The sequence below is a fragment of the Pristis pectinata genome, chromosome 14, assembly GCF_009764475.1.
Source record: "Pristis pectinata isolate sPriPec2 chromosome 14, sPriPec2.1.pri, whole genome shotgun sequence".
NCBI classification, from domain to species: Eukaryota; Metazoa; Chordata; class Chondrichthyes; order Rhinopristiformes; family Pristidae; genus Pristis; species Pristis pectinata.
In genome coordinates, this window is record NC_067418.1 from 39736430 (window position 1) to 39757935 (window position 21506).

Below are 21506 nucleotides of genomic sequence, written 5' to 3' on the forward strand. Positions count from 1 at the left end.
CCTTTACTTGACAGCACAGGGGAGTTCAATATAATAGAACTACCCTTACTGGTTGTGTGTAGATTGGGCTCACCCACAAAGCCCAATACCTTGCAATATTCAGGCTTTGAAATTCGAGGGGAGTCTCTTTGCTTACACGTGGATCTAGAGCAGACTAATTGTTGCCCCCATGCTAACTGACAACAAATCTTCCATCACCCTCACCACTTTAAAAATTGGCGATAGTTCTCCCTTTGACTTCCTGACACCTCCTTCCCACCGCCCAGTGGCAACCTCTTCTTCACTCAACCTGATCTGAATCCCAAACAACACATGACTCCTGCACCCAGCAACCATTAGTGATCACCCCCACCTCCTGGGGTCCTGACTCAATCCTTGAGGTCCTGATTCCACTCCCTCCTTCCATCACTATCCCCCAATCTCTGACTGATGCCCAGAGCCCACTGGAATCTCTTCTGCGTCCACCCTTCCTAACTGTAACCCATACCCTCAACTAACCCACCTGTCACTGCTGGTGGAACCTAGCAGAGGAAAGGCCTTTGACTATGTGAAGCATGTGAGGAGACTTGTATTAAACACGCCATCTTGTGCCTAGTACACGGCCATGCTTTCAAAGAGACCTTCGTTGGCCAGCCGTTTGAAATGCCTTTCCTGAGAATTCTAGGCCCCTATCTTCTGCTCCAGTGGGTACAAGACCTTCCAAATCTCTCATTCCAACTAATGTCAGTCCCCAGCTGCCAAGAGTTCTTTGTTGTCTTTTAAGATAAGATATTTATTTATTAGTCACATGTACATTGAAACACAACAGTGTAATGCATCTTACTGCGTTACTGAGAATGTGCTGGGGGCAGCCCGCAAGTGTCACCACTCTTCCGGTGCCAACATAGCATTCCCACAGCTCCTAACCTGTATGTCTTTTCCCAGGGTAGTTGGAAACTCTTGCAGGCTCCCTACCCCCCACCTGCTTCCCCCCACCTCCACAGCTTATTGGGAGACGGTAGAAGGAGTGCTCACAGAGCCTCCCACTGGAATTTAACAGGCCAGTGAGAACACAGGGAAATCCTGGGCTCTACTCCAAATTCGCAGCTCTATGGTGGGGAAACCAGTCAATGAGATCAAGAGTGTAGGGATTTATTTTCAGGATGCACATCTAAAGAATAGTCCCTTGTTTCAGTGGCTGAAGGACATGGGAAACCATTGGCACTATCTCCTACAAACTATTGCCTGAAGAGGTTTTGGAGAGGGATAAGAGCATTGTCATGAAGAATTGTCAAGATGGAAGTGCAATAGACTTCTTTTGTCTTTTCACAGAATACACCTCTTGCTGGGATGGCCACTTTGAATTAAATTGATTCTCTTTCTCTTCATATTTAGGGATTGTTGCCATGAGCTGCTGGGTCACGTGCCCATCCTGGCTGACAAGACATTTGCACAATTCTCACAGGTAGTTCCATCTTCCTTTATTGTGAATATTTACTCTGCGCAACATGAAAAGAATTCAAGGACTGATATTCCTAGAGCACAGAAAGCTAAAAGACTCATACGAGGTTTACAAAATAGACCAGAGTTTTGACAGAGGAACAAAGAGGAAGCTATTTCCATTGGCAGAATGTTCACTAACCATAGGGCACAAAATTAATTGCCAGAAGATTCAAAGGTGAATTGAGGTGAATTTTTATTGTAACACAGTGAGTTGTTATAACTTGGTGTGTACTATCTGAAAGGGCAGTGCAAGTAAATCCAATAACTCCCAAAAAGGAATCAAACCAGTTTCAGAAGCAAGGGGGTTTACAGGACAATGAGGAATGGATAGAGGGGGGCAGCTAAATGGATCATTCTGTGAAACTGCTGGAACAACATAATGGCAAAATGGTCTCTTTCTGTGTTGTGTTATTGTATGATGACTGGCATGATTTTGTTCTAAGGTAAATTGTGCAGCTGTTATTAAAGTCATTGATTTTCTCCTGCCTTGGGGTGCTGTGTTACTGAACCCGTAGAATGATTGGACTAGATCCTGCAGAACTGATATTCTCAGTGTTTCCAGTTGGAAAGCTGATAAGCAATGTAAAGAACGGCAATGTACTTGAAACTGTGTATTATGATGTTCTTATCCTATTCACTCGACTAATGAACAGCATTATAATTAATTACGGACTTTAGAAATTGACACAAAAGCCATTTTTAGCAGTTGCTGACATAAAAACTTGTGGCTAAAGATGAGTATCACAGGGATGTGAGTGGTTCCACCAGCTTCCTCTTTGTACACCACTGACCATTTCCTTTAACCGTTCTTTCTTTATTGTTATCTTCAGCAATGCTTGAAGAAATCCCTTGATCTCCTTCTGTCCAGGAACTATTACTTAAAACGTAGTGAATAGAAAACACTCATATCCCTGGGATGTCAAATGATGACAAAGTGAATGAAAAGGGAGGTAAATGGAGAAGGTTATTAGAACATGAAATAAGAAATAAAATGCTGGAAACACTCAGCAGGTCAGGCAGTGTTTGTGCAAAGAGAAACAGTTAATGTTTCAGGTTGAATACGCTTCAACAGAACCTCATTACACCCTTATACCAAGTAGGGAAAGGAAGGATAATTATTCTTTGGAGTCTGCCTCTCACAGCTGTACTGGTACTTGTCTCTCCCCAGATGCTGCCTGACCTGCTGAGTGTTTACAGAACTTTCTGCTTATATTTCAGATTTCTAGCATCTGAAGTATTTGATTGTTTTTATTAGAATGTGGAATGCTGTGCCACGGGAATTGTAGATTCAATGCATAAGGAAAGGGAAAATAGTTATATATGTAGGTATATTATAGAGTACATAAAACAGAATGAGATACAGGACAGTAGGAAGATGGCAGGGCAATGGGATGCATTCTAGTTTTGGTAGAATTCCAGGATTTTGACCAAGGAACAGTGGAGGTTTGAGGAAACTATCTAAGTCAGGATGATATCTGATTTGCAAGGGAGCAATGGTCTTTCAGTGTACCCGTTGCCTCTGTACCTTGTGGGTGGTGGAATTTGGATTTGGGGGAAGAGAGACTAGGCTGGAAGAGAGGCCAAATATGGAATCAAAATAACTCTTGAACAATAAAGAAAGAAAGCGTCAGTTTGTGAATCATGCCTGCACTGCTTACTAAGTTACTTTGTCAGTGATTATTGTCTAACCCTCTATCACCTCAGAACATTGGCCTCGCCTCCCTTGGAGCCACAGAAGAGGAAATTGAAAAGCTTTCCACTGTGAGTTTTACTGTGTTCACACTGCATTCAAACCATGCTACTTCTGAATTTTTTTTTAAGAATAAGAATTTAAAGAGAACATCCAAACTTGCCTTAATTACCCCAACTGGGGAAAAGCAGGGTAATTATTCTCTGGAATCTGCCTCTTGCAGCTGTACTGGTTTACTGTGGAGTTTGGACTGTGCAAGCAAAATGGAGAAGTTCGAGCTTATGGAGCTGGCCTGCTCTCATCCTATGGCGAACTAATTGTAAGTGAAATCAGAAAAAGGTGGTATAAACATATCTTTATTTAACGCTTCAAGTTACAAAGAAATTTTTTTATTCAAAGTAGATTTTCAGGTTCTGGCTCCCTCCTGCTTTTGTCTGCCCATCTTGCACTAGAGAATAATGTGATTTTTAGTGACAGTCCGGCAGTCTGGTACCTTGTCTCAGTCGGTATCACATCTGCCAGCCTGGAAGGTGCTGTTTCTCATCATGATAAATTCACCTTGGAAGAGACTGTGGATGAAGGGAAGGATATGAGAGAGGGAGGATTAGTGTGTTCACTTCTTTGTCTTTAGCCCTATCACTCGGCGCAGAGCCTGTACTAGCTGTTCCAGGTTCCTTCATCATCTCCTTGGACATAAGGACATGTAGGAATTTATTTCTCATGCTATGTGGTTGTGCCCCAGGCTTCTCCTGAATTGAGTGTACAGTTGGTTAAGGCTACAGCCTATCATGGTTGAATATCTGCCAATGCGTTCAAACTGTAATGTTTGCAGCAGTTCTAAGTGGGTCAGAGTGCGATGCAGTGCAGAATTATTTGGTTGGAGTACTGATTGATAGGGATCCCTGGTAGGTCAGTAATGAAAGAGGGTTGGGAGATGGGGAATGGGTTATTGAGTAGTGTGTGAAGATATCGGTGCAATTGAAGAGATGTGGCCACACATGTGAACTTCCTACTGCATTGAAGCTAGGTCCTCAGAGTTTGATACCTGGCATTGATCTCCTATCAATGCTGTCTCAGTGTACAATTGGCTGCCAGTGGAAAGAACACGTACCTCCTTCTCTGCATCTCTTGCACAAATGCCTCCAGTACTACATCCAGAAGTCATAGACCACTTAAGAGGGGTAGTTGGGCTTTAAGCAGGACAAGCCAGCTGTTCAAGAAGTTGGCTCCTGCTGAGGTCAGAGCCACCCTACGGTTAGTACTTGATGCAAGCTGAAGTTATGAGTGAGCAGTCAACACAAATTTGGTGCACTTCCTACATCAGATCATACAGGCACAGATTAATTGTGCATCATGATCCCCATTCCCGCTTCAGGAGCTTTCCAATATAGCTCCTAACAAGTTGGCACCTGGCAAAAATGTTTTTTTAAAGTTTGCCAGTTTTGAGGAAGCTGGTGAGGAGGGAGAAACCATTGCTTTTTAAAAATATAATGGACATAATTCCTTGAAATTGTTGGAAAATAAAAATAAGCCTTTCTGTTCCTCAATGGATGAAAGCAAAAATTAAAGCTGACATTGAATTGTGGATTGACAGATTTTTGCTGAACACTGACACTGAACGATTTGCACACAGCATGCCCTGTCTGGTGAGCCTGAGTTGAGGGAGTTCGACCCCGTAGGAGCTTCAATCCAGCCCTATCAGGATCAGACATACCAGCCGGTGTATTTTGTATCTGAAAGTTTCAGTGATGCTAAAGACAAACTGAGGTAAGAAACTACTGTCAAGTGCAACAGCGTTACAGCCAAAGCACATGCACTGCTGTCTCAATGACTCACAAACCTGTCTCCCTGCTCACGTCACCATCCCCCTGTTTGCTGGGCAGGATAAGCAGCAATTCAGAAGCAGGAGCGAATCCAGAGAACATGAAAATTCATAGGTTACCATGCTATTTAAAAATACCTGGAAACAAACAGCTGTTGTTGGTAAATGAAGGTTGTTATGAAACTTCAGAATACATTGGCATGCCAAGGAAACTTCAAAAACTTAAAAATCCAACTGGTTCACCAGTGAGGAGGGAAATCTGCCTCACCTGGTGGTCCTCAGTAAGAATGGCTAACTCTGTATTTCTCTGCATTGACTCAGAAGCTATTCAGTTGCCATGGTAATCTCTCAATGATTTAGACAGCTCCCATCACCACCTTGCCAGGGCACCAGAACTTGCCTTTCAAGCCCAGACCTCATAAGATAAGATATATTATTTCATTATTTATGTAGTATTGCATTATCATCCTGTGGTGAATTTCTCTGGCACTCTGGTGCCATCATTCACAACCCAATGATGAGAGATGGTATTTTTCACATTGGAGATTTGTTGGCCTATTTTTTTTCCCTCTTGGGATTTAGGTGCAAGAAGCATTAAGGGGTTAATTAGTCTCAACATTCCTGGATGAGAGAACAAGGCCCATATTTCTGTTCCTCATTGTTGTCAAATGAAAAATGAATGTATGGAGATAATGGGTTAGGATGGATCTTGACTGAATGGTAATCCTTTTTATTCTTTTATAAAATGTAACTTCATTGGCAAGGTCAGCGTTAACTTCCCATCCACAACTGCGGTAGTGGTAAGCCACCTTCTCGAACAGCTTCAGTCCTGCTGACACTGACATCAGTAGGGAGCTTACATCTAGTGACAATGAAGGAAGGAACAGTGCCATATTTCCATGTCGAGCTGATGTGTGCCAAGCTGGAGTGGAATTAGCAGATGGTGATATTTCCATACCTCTCTTTTCCTCCTCCCACATTGTACAATTGAGAGGATTGGGAAACGCTACCTAAGAATTCAAGATAAATTTCTGCAGTCTACCTCATAGTTGATAAATACAAGGACCGCTGTGCACCTGTGGTGGAGGGATTGAATGTTTGAGCTAATGGATAGGGTACCAGTTGAGCAGACTGCTTCATCCCAGGTGATATTGAGCCATTTGAGTGTGACTGTGGAGCCAAACATCCAGGAAAGTGGAGAGTATTCTAACATAGTCCTAACTTGTACCTTGAAGGTAGTAGAAAAGTTATGGAGAGGCAGGGTATTACTGGGTCACTGAAGAACACCCAGCCTCTTACTGCTCTTGTAGACACAGTATTAATGTGTTTGGACCAGTTTAGTTTCTGGACAATGGTAATCCTAAGCGTGTCGATGGTGGGAAATTCAGGGCTGGGAAGGCCATTCATTGACATGATGCATAGATTATCTCCTGCTTGAGATTGTCACCATACTGAACTTTCTTGTCCTCTAACTAACACAACCATTATCCTACTGCTAAGTTTGATCTGCTGTGGAGAATTTATCCCTAATATCGATTGCTTTACTACCCAGCCCCTAGGGCTGCTTGTCAGTCAAAGGCTGCCTTTATGTCACAAGCTGTAATTGTCACCTCATTTGTTATCTTCATCTCTTTCCAAGTTTGGACCAAAGTTGTAGTGAGATGTGGATCCAAGTGGCCTGAGCAGAACTCAACCATGCAACTCGAAACCTCAATCAATGATGGGGTAATAATTGGATTTGTCTAGTTTTTGTTGACAGGACATAGCTGGGCAGTTTTCCACATTGTCAGGGAAAATGTACTGGATTAGCTTGGCACAGCAAGTTCCAAAGCTAAATCCAGGATGGTGCCAACAATCCTTTTCCTTTCAGTACTCGCCACTGTTTTGCAATGTCACATGGAGTAGCTGAAGATTTCTTTTATTAGTGGTGAGGATTTCAGAAGGAGGTCAAGGTAAATCATCTACTTTGTGCTGTTGGGTAAAGGTTGTCATCCATTTTTTTTCAGCTTCAAAGATATTTATTGTCCATCCCTAATTAGACCTCAACTGAGGAGAAAGTTAAGTGTCACCCAGGTTTTTTTTAGGTCCAGTCACATCTCAGCTCCACTGGGTAAGGATGGGCGATTTCTTTCCCTGAAGTATTGTATGTTTTTTTTTGATAATCCAATAGTTTTACAGTATACTTACTGTTACTAAAGATAAATCTTTTTACATTCAGATTTATTTGGTTGAAGTTAGACTCCCTAGCTACCATAATAAAAATAGAAAATGCTGGGACACTCAGCAAGTCAGGCAGCATCTGTGGAAAGAGAACCAGTTTATGTTTCGGATCCAGGACCCTTCATTGAACTGGGAAAGAGAGAAAACAAGTTAGTTTTCAGTAGCAGAGAAGGTGGGGAAGGGTGGGTTGAACAAAAGGAATATCTCTGTAGTGGGAGGCCACTGTCCCACTGTGATAACACTATTGAAAGGTTCCCTTATACAATGAGATGGACTCTGACCTCATGATCTATCTTGTTGTGACCTTGCACCTTATTGTCTACCTGCACTGCACTTCCCTGTAGCTGTGACACTTTACTCTGTACTGTTATTGTTTTTACCTGTACTACCTCAATGCACTCTGTACTAACTCGATGTAACTGCACTGTGTAATGAATTGACCTGTATGATCAGTATGCAAGACAAGTTTTTCACTGTACCTCAGTACAAGTGACAATAATAAACCAATACCAATACCAAGTGACTTAATGTGGCAGTTAAGTAGCTGTCTCAGGCAAAGAAACATAATCTGATTTTAACTGCCACTTAACTGTTACATTAAGTCATTAGGTCTCAGCCTCTCAGATATTCCCTTTGTTCTACCCATCCCTTCCTCACCTTCTCTGCTATTGAAAACTAACATTCTCTCTCTTTCCCTGTTCTAATAAAGAGTCCAGGACCTGAAATATTAACTGCTTCTCTTTCCACAGGTGCTGCCTGACCTGCTGAGTGGTTCCAGCATTTTCTGTTTTTATTTGAGGTTTCCAGCATCTGCAGTATTTTTGATTTTCATTCCCCTGCTACCACGGTTGGATTCAAACTCATGCCTTCAGATCAATGGTTCAGACGGCTGGCTGCTAGCCCAGTAACCTAACCCCTATGCCTTCACATGCACTTGATTTTAGCAGTCATATACTGGCCATGCCACTAATTAGGGCAAGTTCATGATGCTACCTCTTTTCATGAGTCGTACAATTCTCTACCAGCAGATATGGCAGAACTGTGAATCTTTAATCTAATGAATTCAGCTCACTACATAGTCCAGTGTTCTAATTTAGATGATACGTCACCTTTAAGTACACCTGATGCTGCTTCTACGGGACCTTTTACATTCCTTGCTGAGTCTGGGTTCATGCCCTGTCTTCATGGTATTAATAAAATAAAAGATATGCTGTGGTGGAATGTAATTCCACTGTTAATGGCACACAATATATCTTAGGTGATTTGTCCTTAATCTGTGCTAATTAGCATGGTGGGTCACGCCATACAACATGATGGAGATTGATCTCATTGGCATAGTCAAGGATTTCTTCACAGATCATTAATGTCAATTCATGTTTGAAAAATGTATTGCTTATTTTGAACAAATTATGCATGTGTTTCAGAATATATTCAATATGTCATTTTATCAAAAACTTGTAACAAAAATTCATATGGATGGTATTAGAGGAAATGTAGCATCATTGACAGTAAGTTAACCAAAAATAAACTAAGATTTAGACATACGTATTGCTTAATTGGAAAGTGTTGAACATTTTCAATAGAGTTCCCTTCTATTCCCAATAGAACAACACTTACTTTTAAACACAATTGATCATGCCCTCAATAAACTATATAATTATTCAAACACCGATTTTTCCCCCCCAATTTTAGCCTCAGTTTATTGTACAAGTTTTTTGCATTTTTTTCTCACAACTGTGGACTATTCTTAAAAGATTATGGGATTTTGTGTTATTGATACAATGCACCTGGTAGTTAATATGCTGAATCAAAACAGTTGTGCTGATTGTTATCTCTGATGGAATTGTGGCTTTTGTGTTTATAGAAAGTATGCTGCAAGTATTAAGCGGCCATTTTCAGTGAAATATGACCCATTTACCAAGACCATAGAAGTATTGGACAATCCTCAGAAAATCAGGAAGTCGTTGGACAGTCTGAAGGATGAACTGAAGATGCTGGCTGATGCATTAGAGATATTATCCTAACCTTCAGCTCTACACCCATCATAGAATGCACCTATGCTCTTTCTATACTACTGTTGCATTGTAAGCTTCATCTGTGAGTCAGGATTTTTAGCTTTCATTTTGGTGTGACATTGTATGTTGTTGTACTGATATATAGATAAAGCAAATGGAGGGTTTGCTTCACTGCCACTGCTGGGTGGATTTATTTTCTTTTGGATCTTCAGCAGTGCAATACTAGAAAAGTTGTGTGAGTGAAGGTGTGTGTGTTTGGTGGATGGGTAGTTGGGGATGGGAGTGATGTTTGGTCTTCATAGTTGAATGCTGGAATAGATTTGGGGAGTGGGGATTGGGGGTTAATGGCCTGTAGCAGTGTGAACTTGGTCTTTGAGATATTGCAAATTGGACTTAGAGCAAGTCAGAAATCTATTTAACATGTGCACATAGTAAAGCAGGTGACAGATTCTCTTTTGGCCTGTTTTGCAATAATGAACAAGACTGATTTCACCCCCAGCCTGGTTTCAACTCATGTAGGGGCTCTGCTTGAATGAAAAAGGTTCTACTTTTGTTTGTGCTGTATCTCCTTTCCTTTAATGGTCATTGATGGAAACCACCACTCTTGAAGATAGTAGATATTGATATAATTATTGGATGTGGAACACTTCATAGTCAAGGTGTTCAGCTGCACAGAGATATAGTTGAATGTCTTATTACATGGTCATATTTACTGATGCTCAAACAATTTGTCAATCAAGATCCACATGCTTCTTCTAACTGCTCCAATGTAGGCACCAGAGCAAGTTGGAAACTTTTCTTCTACATGGGGAACTTGTGATACCAGTTTGTGTATTGTTGGGACGTGGGGTGGGGTGAAGAGAGAAGGAACCTGGAGCTGAAAATACTCCCAAGCATAAACATTAGACATTGGGAATAGGGACAATGCCATAATGTAGAAAATATCACACACATTTTCCTTCAGTGGAACATAAAGGTTTGAAATCTTGTGTGAGTCAGGGAATCTTACAGCTTAGCAGAGGCCATACAGCCTGTTGATCTTATGATGAATCTTTGAGAAAGCATTTCAATTAATCCCACACTCCAGTCACTTGCCCTAACCCTGTAAATTAGTCATCTTCAAATAATACATAATTTAACTTTTGAACTCTCTCTTATCGAATCTATTTGCATCCCTGTTAGTCTACTCCAGACCTCAACAATGCTCCATGTGGAAAACTTCTCTTTTTGCCTCTGGTGACAATTATTTTAAACCTCATCCACTGTTTGAAGAAAGAGTTTCTTTCCATTATGACCTAATAAATCACTCATCATTTTGAATACCTTGATTCGTCCTCCCCTTCGTCTTCTTGACACTTAGGAAAATAATTCCTGTTTCTCCAATCTCTTTGCAAGCAAATCCCTTCAGCCTGGTATCATTCCTCCTGAAGTGCAGCATCGGGATTTACACACATTACTTCAGCAGAAGGCTAACCAATGGTTTGTGAAGGTTCAGGAAGCATAGACCACCCAGGCAGTCCAAGCTAATGTTTGTGCTCCACTTTAACATAACATCTCTGTTTTTGTATTCAGTTCCATTATTTACAAAGCCAAATATTCAAACATTTTCTTAATCGCCTTATCAACTTATGCTCCAGCATACAGATATTTATAACATGTACCCCAACCTTCCCCTGCACTTGCACCTCCTTAATGAAGCATCATTTAGATTATACCACCTCTCCATTCTGTTTCTCCAAAAGTGCACGTCTGATGTATCCGCATTAAGTTGTCTTTGTCATATGGCTGCATCATTCACCCAATCTGGCTATGGCTACCTGAACTCTCCTTCTATCCTGCTTACAATTGTCTTTGTCACCAAGTTCAGTATCAAGTGTAAACTTCAAACTGTACCCTCTAAACCCGAGTCCAGGTTGTTTATTCATAACAAGAAATGCAAGAGGCTTAATACTAGTCTGTGTCTGAAAACAATCCTTGGGGAACCCCATTTCATACTTTTCCCCAGTCAGAGAAATGTTTACTCACCACTACCCTCTGCTTCCCATCCCTGGGCCATTTATATACCTAATTTACTGGTGTCCCTTCAATACCATATGCATCTATTCTCTGAACAAGCTTGCACTACCTTCATTGATCCTCCATTACCTCATCAAAGAAATCAAACATGATTTTCCTCTAACATACCCAGCTGTCCCTCATTACCAAATGCTTTTCCAGGTGATGGTTAATTTTGTCATTTAAAAGACATTAGTTTCTATGTAGGTTAAAACAAAGCTTTCTGCTTTAAATTTTCTTCGTAATGAATGTCAGCAAATCATTGGGAAGTAAACCTCCTTCCTCTGCTCTAGCAGTTAGTTGCTCACACAGCCAAGCATCCTTGGACTGTGCAGTCTCACCAACAAGGCAGTCACCTGTCAAATTGACTCTTGCTGTTCTCTTCCATGTATTATGTGGCAATGGTCAAAGTCCTTGTCTAACCCAGAAATCATCAGCAATTGGAATGGAATGTTGTCTTTGCTCTGTTAATGTAATAAACACTGTCTTGGTTGGAAAAAAACAAATCTGTTATTTTATACTGTATTGCCTCTGTGGGTATGTTGAAGTAGGCACACAAGAAAGCATTTCCAGTATATTGATGTGAGTAACTTAGGAGACAGTTTGGGTGTAGAACCTGTTCATGCTATTAGATGTGGTTTTGCATGCACAGGACTTTTCATGCATTTTTCAAGCATTGGCTTTATGGTCTGACATCAAACTTTCATTGTCTCCCAAACTCACAAAATGCAATTACCAGGGACTCAAGTGTGGGGCCAAGTTTGGACAAAGCCCTTGTATTTACTGAAGAGCTTTTGCAGAAATAGATTAGAAAGTAAGCAAAGGCACCCATTGGACTGGACAATTTAATATCCATTTAAGCCCATGTTTGATCAGACTAGGAATCTCCAATTGATGACAGGTCATTGACCTGAAATATTTATGTCCTTTCTCTCTCCATAAATGCTGCCTGACCTGCTAAGTTCTTCCAGTGTTTTCTGCTGTATTTCAAATCTGCAACAGATCTTTGTATGTACTGAATCCGCTTCATTAGAAATAAACTTGAAGGGCCACTGCACTGTAGTGTGTCAATAACCATCCCAAAATCCTCCTGTGTGGTTGAAGCAACAGGATCGAGAAATGTTGTCAAGGAGGTTTGTGACAAGTTTCTGCAGTCCACCTAGCTAGCAATTGGTGTATACAAGGCATTCTGCACTGCCTCATAGAAACCATGTACAAACATCAATCCAAATGCATAGGAAATGAATCAAGGTGCAGCATTCTCAGGTAGTGGTTCCTTTGCCAGACATAACACTTAACCCATACAGGCCGTCCCTGGCTAACAAACAAGATTCTGTTTGTACTGCCATCCACAAGTCGAGTTTGTCCAAAATTCTCTTGAGATGGTAACCACACCTCCACAGTATTGTAGTGAATGGCATCAAAAGCACATAAGACTGATAGGAAAGAACATCACTAAAAGTGGAGAGAGAGAGGAAACTAGTTTTGTTGATTGTAGGAACGAATGTATGTATATACATCGGACTTTTGAACCTAATAATATTATAGGAGCTTGTTCATATGTATGGCTGTCCATAATCTGGAGACGGCCTGTACAATGTCTTCAAACTCTTGTTGTCAACTGTTGTATTCTAGTTTGTGTCACTGTTATAGAAGTTGCAAAGCAGGTGCACCAGGTGATCTCCAGTACAACAGGTTCACAACATTTACAGATGAGGAAACTAGAAATTGGATTTCACACACTTTCGGTCAGTTAAACATAATAGTGGTTCAACCCTAAAACTCAGTTGGGGGACTGACAAAAAATTTGCTGACTTGGTGAAATAGAGCATTCTACTCCCATCCCCTATTTAGGCTCTTAAAGTGTGATTTGCATGCTTCCCAATAACAGCTGCCAGCAGAGATCACAGCTGCTGCATTATTGGGGATTGTGAGAAGTGTGTCAGAGCCTTAAAATACACATTGCGTGGTGAAGGGGGGACATGTGTCTTCATTTGTCTGGCCATGCCTTGCAGTCGCACCCACACATCCATTTCTGTGCTCTAAGTAGCCACAAGCCCCTGGGAGAGGGGATGATAATACAGGCAGAGATCAGAGCAGTGATCTGTGCTGTGAAAAGCTGCTTCAGACACACGCACATATAAACACACACATTCACGCACACACAGAACCGATCTGCCACATAGGCAGATCAGTGATCAGTACGACTGGCAGAATGAATGAGTAAAACATCACGTTCCACTGAGGACTCTTTAATTTATGTATTGTTGGCAACCTGTTGTGGGATTTGTTACTTTTTGATGTTCAGTGAAATACGCAGGTCATAGTTTGCACACTTAGCACTAACTTCATTTGTTAATGAAGGAATAGGCATCATGGATGTTGATGACATCACCATGAGTGTGAATAATGCAGCAAAGGTAGCCCCTGTACTGGGTGAATCAAGTCTGGAACTGCCTGGTCCAATTTCCCAACAGGCAGGATTTCAAGTGAATGTAGTTGAGTTAAAACACATGCAAAGTGATTTTTATGTGCATAATAATGTGTACAAATCAGTCCAATTTCTTGGCGAGATACATCTATACATATAGCTAAACTACAAATAACCAGTTATAAAATCCAGTACATAAATCGTTCAAATCAAGAAAATTACATGGAAGTTTGCCAAAAGAACAAGATTAAAATGATGGTGTTGAAATAGAAAGATGTCATTTATACAAAATGATGATCTTTTAATAATCTTGTTTAAATAATACTACTAAACATGAGGAAGGATCCTTAATGGCAGGGAGCCAGCCTTTATATGACAAATCCAAGTAAACTTACAAGCTGAGAGCAAATTCCATGTGATCCAACATCAGAAAATGAAACCTGTAGGAACACCTCCAGCCAGAGCTGTTAGTTCTATTCATTGCTGCCTCCCTAAATCCGTTCCTTGAGCATGCTGAGAACAGTGCTTGTGAAAGGGAATGTCAATGCTGAGATATCAGGTGTTGTCAGAGACCAATGACCTGTCACATGATTGCCTGTGAATTTTGCAATATAAAATAACAAGGTCATTATTACTTCAGACAGTATAAGGCTTGAGGGTTATTAGCAGTTATCTATTTTGTTAAAGCTATTGCTTCAAACATTTTAGTTATTGAACGGGGACTGTTTGGGATATTAAAACCTCATACTTGGGCAAATTATGTCTGGTGGAGTATCCCTTTGCCAAACATCATAATGCACCATACACCACCACTACAACATTACCTAGAACATTAGCTGGTACAACAATTCATTGTCAAAAAAAAATTGTGCTGTAGGAGGCTATGTCAGGTGACCATATGATCTAATGGAACAACACTTTCACAATTCTGACATAGTCATAGAGTCACAAAGTCATACAGTACAGAAGCAGGCGCTTCATCCCAGCTTGTCCATGCCAACCAAGATGCCCATTTAAGGTAGGCCCACTTGCCTGTGTTTGGCCCATATCCCTCAAAACCTTTCCTATCCATGTACCTGTCTAAATGTCTTTTAAATGTTGTTATTGTACCTGCCTGAACTACTTCCTCTGGCAGCTCATTCCATACACGCAACACACTCTGTATGGAAAAGTTGCCCTTCAGGTCTCTTTTAAATCTTTCCCCTCTCACCTTAAAAGTCATAAGTGCTGGCATCCAAGATAGTGTTTCACAACTGGATCGCTATTGGCCATTGGCATCAACCTCTGGCAGAGTACATCACTGCCTGAACACCATATGACACACCACCACTGGCATCCCATTTGGCAGTGTGCACTACTGCTGGGACCCGTAAGGTATAACACCTAGGGAGTCCCTCTGGGTTGAGGATGATTAGCTTTCACTCTATTTCTGAGGGTTCTGAGGTTACTAATGTGGCCAAGGAGAACATGGGCAGACTCTACCACAGATAGAGCAGTAGGTGCATGAGAGGATGGCAGTTTGTGAAATGGCGCGTTCCTTCCATCGCTTACACTGGAATTCTATGTGATCCCAATGTATGGAGTTGAAGTTCTCAGTGCCATCCCAAATGGTCCTGCTTCAGAGGCTGGGAATTCCTACCAGTCAGTGGGATGTTACAATTTTCCAAGGAGGTTTTGAGAAGGTCCTTGAATTGTTTTCATTGGTTTCTGAATAGAGTGTCTGTTTCAGGATCTGGTGTTGGGCATGGGACTGATGTGGCCTGAATGTAATAAGGGGCTCAATACTGGGGACAATGGCCCAATAAAGGATATTGCCATTTGTTCACTTACCCTGCCAGTGGAGGATTTTGCAGAGACAGCCGTGGTGGTTTCTCTCTGGTGCTTGTGGTAGGTAGTCCACATCTCAGAAACACCCATGGGTGGGATCAGGCACAGATGCCATACCTCCTCGTCACTTCACCCATCTTCTCCTCCCTGTCCCTGAATCTCTTCCGCTTCAGCGTTCCCCTGACATCTGATGGTTTCCAACCAAACCTTCAAGCTCTTCCTTGCACCCTTCTTCTTGTGCCCCTGCTTCTTCCACTGCACCATGCACATCTTCCCCTCCCCCCAGCTTTTCGCCTATCTCTCTCCCCTTTTCCCACCTCACCTCTTTCCTTCCACCTCCTCCACCCTCCACCAAAATCTTTCCAACAGCCCCTTGGTCCCAGTCTGGTAAGACCTTTCATGCACTGTTACTGAGCAGTGTTTCCTTTGTAATGGGCCAGCTCGTGTGCAGGGGAATTGTTGGCAGTGGCCTCAAGTCTGTAGGTGAATGTGGCAGAGCCCAGCAACATGTCCGTGGGCAGCAGGGTGGGGGAGCAAGGCTACAGAGGAAAGTCAGGCCCGGGGTGAACCAAACCCATAACTCTCTCCACCTCCACTCACCCCCTTCTCTCTTATACCTTACTCCTACCTTTCTATTTCAGTTCTCTGACTTCCAACACCACCCTGACCTGCTTCATTTTCCAGCTGTTCAGTCTATGACCTAGTCCACAGCCCGAACTTCTCCCAGAAAACCCAGGGTGGAAAACCGCTCCCTGGTGCCAGCACGTGACAGCCTCTTGGTGCTCAGACTGTCAACCCACTTTTTCCCACAGTAGCTTCCAAGAAACCCACAGAGCCTCTCCCATTGGCCCTAAACCCATGAGATCTCTGTCTGCCCCTTACCCTCAATCCACGAGGCCTCTTTCCCCTCATTGTGAAATGAGTATCATATCAACAGAAAAGTGGGGGAAAGAGACCAAATGCTGAAAATTCAACTCAACTGAAGCTAAAATAGAAAACTGCAATGGTGTCTTGAGTCAAGAAAATCAAACAACATGGGCTCATGCATCAACACAGGGTTAGAATTATACAGTATATCTACTTCCTCCCATACCTCCAAACTTAAACACTGAGTGAACAACTCAACCTGACAGATTCCCACAATATATAACATACTCTGGTATTGCAAAAGTTGATATTCAGACCAGAAAACCAATAATTAATTAAGACACAAGAGATTCTGCAGATGCTGGAAATCTGGAGCAACACACACAAAATGCTGGAGGAACTCAGCAGGTCAGGCAGCATCTATGGAGGGAAACAAACAGTCGATGCTTCGGGCTGCGACCCTTCATCACGACTGGAAAGGAAGAGGGCAGAAGCCAGAATAAAAGGATGGGGGGGGGGGGGGGGGGGGGGTGGGGGGGTGGTGAAGTGGGAAAGATGGGAGAATCTGCCTCCCAGCTTCTCCCATCATTCCCACATCCCCCCTCCCTTACCTACCTACCTTCCCCCCTCACCTGGATTCACCTATCACCCACCAGCTCGTGCTCCTCCCCCTCCCCCCACCATTTTATTCCAGCTTCTGCCCTCTTCCTTTCCAGTCCTGATCAAGGGTCTCAGCCTGAAATGTTGACTGTTCATTTCCCTCTATAGATGCTGCCTGACCTGCTGAGTTTCTCCAGCATTTTGTGTGTGTTGCTCAATAATTAATTTAACTTAAAATAATTAGTTAGTCTGTATTGAGTCTGGGTCAAGGAGTCAAGGGGCTGACTATAGATAAAATGGAATGAGGTGTTAAAGCAGCCAGCCAAAAGGAAACTGGGGTTACACTGATGGGTAGGACCAAAATGTTCCATTAAGCAAGTTAGCTTTTCCCTAGAGGTAATACAATGAGCAATGAAAATATTATTGGAGATTACATTACAGATTTGAGGAGCTTAAACTCTCGCATTAATATAGCAACTTTCACATCCCCTGAAAATGCCCAAAGGAGTCACAGCTAGTGGAGTACTTGTGAAGTGTCGTTGTTGCTGGAATTTGCAGCTGTTAGATAAGATAAGATATCTTTATTAGTCACATGTACATCGAAACATACAATGAAATACATCTTTTGCATGGAGTGTTCTGGGGGCAGTCCGCAAGTGTCACCATGCTTCTGGCGCCAACATAGCATGCCCACAACTTCCTAACCTGTACGTCTTTGGAATGTGGGAGGAAACCGGAGCGCCTGGAGGAAACCCACGCAGACACGGGGAGAATGTACAAACTCTTTACAGACAGCGGCAAGAATTGAACCCTGGCGCTGTAATAGCGTTGTGCTAACCGTTAGGTCCCACAAACAGCATGAAGACATCTTTATTTGGAGATATTGGTTAGGAGATGAATATTGGCTGGGACACCACCCTGATTGAAGGGTCTCGGCCCGAAATGTCGACTCTTTATTTCCCTCCCTGACCTGCTGAATTCCTCCAGCACTTTTTGTGTATTGCTCCAGATTCCAGCATCTGCAGAATCTCTTGTGTCTCGGAATTCATTGCTCTTGCTCTGCTTCAGATCTTTTACGTCCCACCTGAGAGTGAAGACAAGGTCCCAGGTTAATGTCGCTTCTGGAAGACACCTCTCAACACTGCATGAGAATGGTTAATCTGGAGCATCTAGAAAGAGGTAAATCTTGGGGTGTTGCTCTGAAGTGGGAATGCAGGCAATGAGACCAGGCTGGCAGTGGAAAATGTCAACCTAACTCAGTGGTGGAGCAAATAGGAATGAACTCCACAACTGGCTGGCTTCTTCCAGCTTTTTCTGTTACACATCCCAAATCATACCAGAAGGGAGGCAGGGGAGGGACAGCTGAAACATAGGGCAGTGGAATAATAAACTGGACCATCCCGAAAGGAGAGTAGAGGACAAGGAAATGTGTTAGTAAGCTGAAAGAAAAATATATCCCTGTCGGAATACTGAGAAATGGAACGCTGATCACCAAAAACAACCAGATAAGCCCTTTGTCCAAATTACAAGGGTTTTCATTTGAGATGTTGTACTGCACATCTGATGTGCAGACACTGGGGACTTCTTATCTAAAGATGCTCTGATCCTTGGTTCACTCTACACTCTCTTATCAGCTGTAAGAGACAGCAGGCTCATTGAATCCAAGCTCTATAAAGCCCAAAGGACTAGAAATGATTAAATCCTTCATAAAAAAGGGTGTAAATCTCCACCCTTAACTACCTTCTTGCTTTCAGCAACTGACAGAGTTATTGTCAAATTCCAGAATTTTCCAGTTTCATTCTGGTCGGGGTAACATGTTTTCACCAGTAGAGGGAGCTGGCAGCAAGGGTTAGTTTTAGCCAATTGACGACCAAATGAATTACTGCATCCGAACGAGATTCTGTTGTATAGCACAAGGCACAACTCTTCATTTTAAGTGTTATACGTCTTCAAAAACTATGTGGTACCAGTCTGCTAAAAACACTGACTAATATTGTCAATGGTAACCTCAAGGATATGTCAGCTTGCTCATTGTAGTTGCCAAGTGGCCAAAACACACTTCATTAATAAGGCTGGATTGACAATAGATTTAAAAATCTTTCCTAGAAATTCCTTCCTGGTCGGTAGCACCTGATATGTTGTAAAGTGGTGACACCATATGTACTCACCATCCTGAATTCATTCCATTGAAATCACCAATGCAGATCCAAAAATATGGCCACACCTTAATCTGCTTTTGCCTGGCAATGTTCATGAAATGATATTGAGGGAAGGATCCAAATCTGTGAAATTTACCATCAAAGTTCTTCCTGGATATTACATGTCGGGATTTGGTCTGCTCTATTAGGAGAGACTTAAGTGTTATATATCTGGCAAGGTTTCTGTAGCTTTCCTAACGGATTTTTGGAAGGAGTGAAGAAATCAACATCTTGAGAAAACACAGATTATTGAGTCATTCTCATATGGCTGTTGAAGATACTTGATGTGTGTACATTGGCTGAAATATTTCCTACATTGCAGCAATGACCACAGGTTGAAAGCATTTCACAGAATCACCAAATAATTACAGCATGGAATTAGGCCATTCTGTCCATCAATTCCACACTGACTCCACGCTAGAGCAATTGATCTTGGCCCATTGCCCTGCCCTCTCCCCACAGCTCTGCGAATTCTACCCTTTCAGATATGTATCCAGCTCCCTTTTGAAGGTTACAATTTAATCCACCTCCAGGACTATCCCTGACTGTGCATTCTAGATCCCAAACCACTCACTGCGTAATAAATATTTTCTTCATATTTCTTTTGGTTCTTTTGCTAATCACCTTCATTCTACGTCCCCCTGCTTCTTGAACCTTCTTCCAATGGGAACAAATTCTCTCTACCTATTTTCTCAATAGCCTTCATGATTTTAAATACCTCTATCAAATTCCCTTGCGACCTGTTCTGTTCCAAGGAGAATAACTCCAGCTTCTCCAAGCTAGCCACATAACTAAAGACCTTCATCCATGGAATCGTTTGGGTAAATGTCTTCTGCATCCTTGCCTAAGCTTTCACACTTTTCCTAAAGTCTGGCACCTAGGTCTTCAGAAACTATAAACTGTGTTGGGGATTCCACCGCTTATGAAAGATGCTTAATAACTGCTCTTTACAGGGAAGGTACATGGTACAGGGAAGGTACATGTTTGGTCCTTTGATCAATGTTATCTTTTAGTCATCATCCAGATTGTCTGAATTGTCTGGTAAGGTTTTAAAGCAGGTTTAAGAATTGCTTTCTAGCATTAGCTGTCTCCTTGGATTTGCAAAGATCCTGGCACTCTAACCACAGAACTGAGTATAGGTTGGGTGGACAATATAACAGTATCACTGACTAGGGTCAGCTCCAGCTCTCTTGGTGCCATTATGCAGTCGGATGTTTTGCCTGACAGGTAGATTTGACGACCAGTATATTTTTACAAAGGACTGTCTACTGTTCCAGATCATCCAAAGCTAAAGTGTTCCATGATTCCCCTTGGACTCACCTATGCATGTTGGAGAACGCCTTGCATTCTCCTGACAAAGAAGTTCTTCTGTATCCTATGTTCTTCTATCACACCCATCCCAACTCATGTAAATTGGCTTCTGGTCCACCAGTACCTCAAATACCTCGCTGCTCTCTCTCTCTCTCTCTCTCTCCACCCCCCACCCCCCTCCCCTGTCTCTTAATCTCTGTTGCTTTCTAACCTGCGTTACATTACAGCATCCCAGCACTGGACTCTGCTCCCCATCCACTCCACCAATCACCTTTTGCTCTGATTGGCGTTATCGATTCCCCTGCTTTTACTCCACGAATGCTCATTCTCATTTTTGGAATTAACTTCTTAAACTGTTCCATTCCCTCCTCTCATTTTTGTAAAACCTATAAAGCCCACCTCTTTTTTTTATGGACAATCTTCCTCATCACTCCATTTTTTGGCACAGTTCATTTATGCTCCCTGCGAAGCACCATTGAATACCTTCCTACTCTATAAAGGTGATTTTTGTTACATTGTGACATGATCCCAATCTGGAGAATTGACAGTGGCATTTGCCCATACAGCTACAGTTAATAAGCTTCAGAACCAGTTCAGATTGTGAAACAGTTTGAAGGAGGAGCCCACCGATTCTAAGCCCCAGCACTTGAAATATAGTCCTTGCCCAGGTGTGCGTATATTAATGGAGATGAATTTTAAAATGCCTGCAGAAAGGCTTATAGAGTCAAAGAGCTGTACTGTACAGAAACGGGTCCTTCAGCACATCACCTCCACGCCAACCTTTTTGTCCATCTTCACTAATCCCATTTGTCTACATTAGGACCACATCCCTTTATGACTTGCCTATTTAATTGTCTGCCTAAATGCCTCTTAAACATAGGGATTCTATCTGACTCCACAACCTCCCTGACAGTGTGTTTCAGATGTTGGCAGGCACAGTAGTGTAGCGGTTAGCGTAACACTATTACAGCACCAGTGACCCGGGTTC

The 21506-nt window shown here is 42.2% G+C and overlaps 1 protein-coding gene across 1 annotated transcript in view; it reads left to right on the forward strand.

Annotated features, from left to right (window-relative positions):
- Positions 1 to 9238, forward strand: part of th (tyrosine hydroxylase) — a 38967-nt gene extending 29729 nt beyond the window's left edge. Inside the window, 5 exon segments of the mRNA XM_052029134.1 lie at positions 1375 to 1444; positions 3187 to 3243; positions 3396 to 3491; positions 4806 to 4939; positions 9079 to 9238. Of these exon segments, the coding sequence (XP_051885094.1) occupies positions 1375 to 1444; positions 3187 to 3243; positions 3396 to 3491; positions 4806 to 4939; positions 9079 to 9238 (517 nt within the window).
- Positions 9239 to 21506: the final 12268 nt, after the last annotated feature.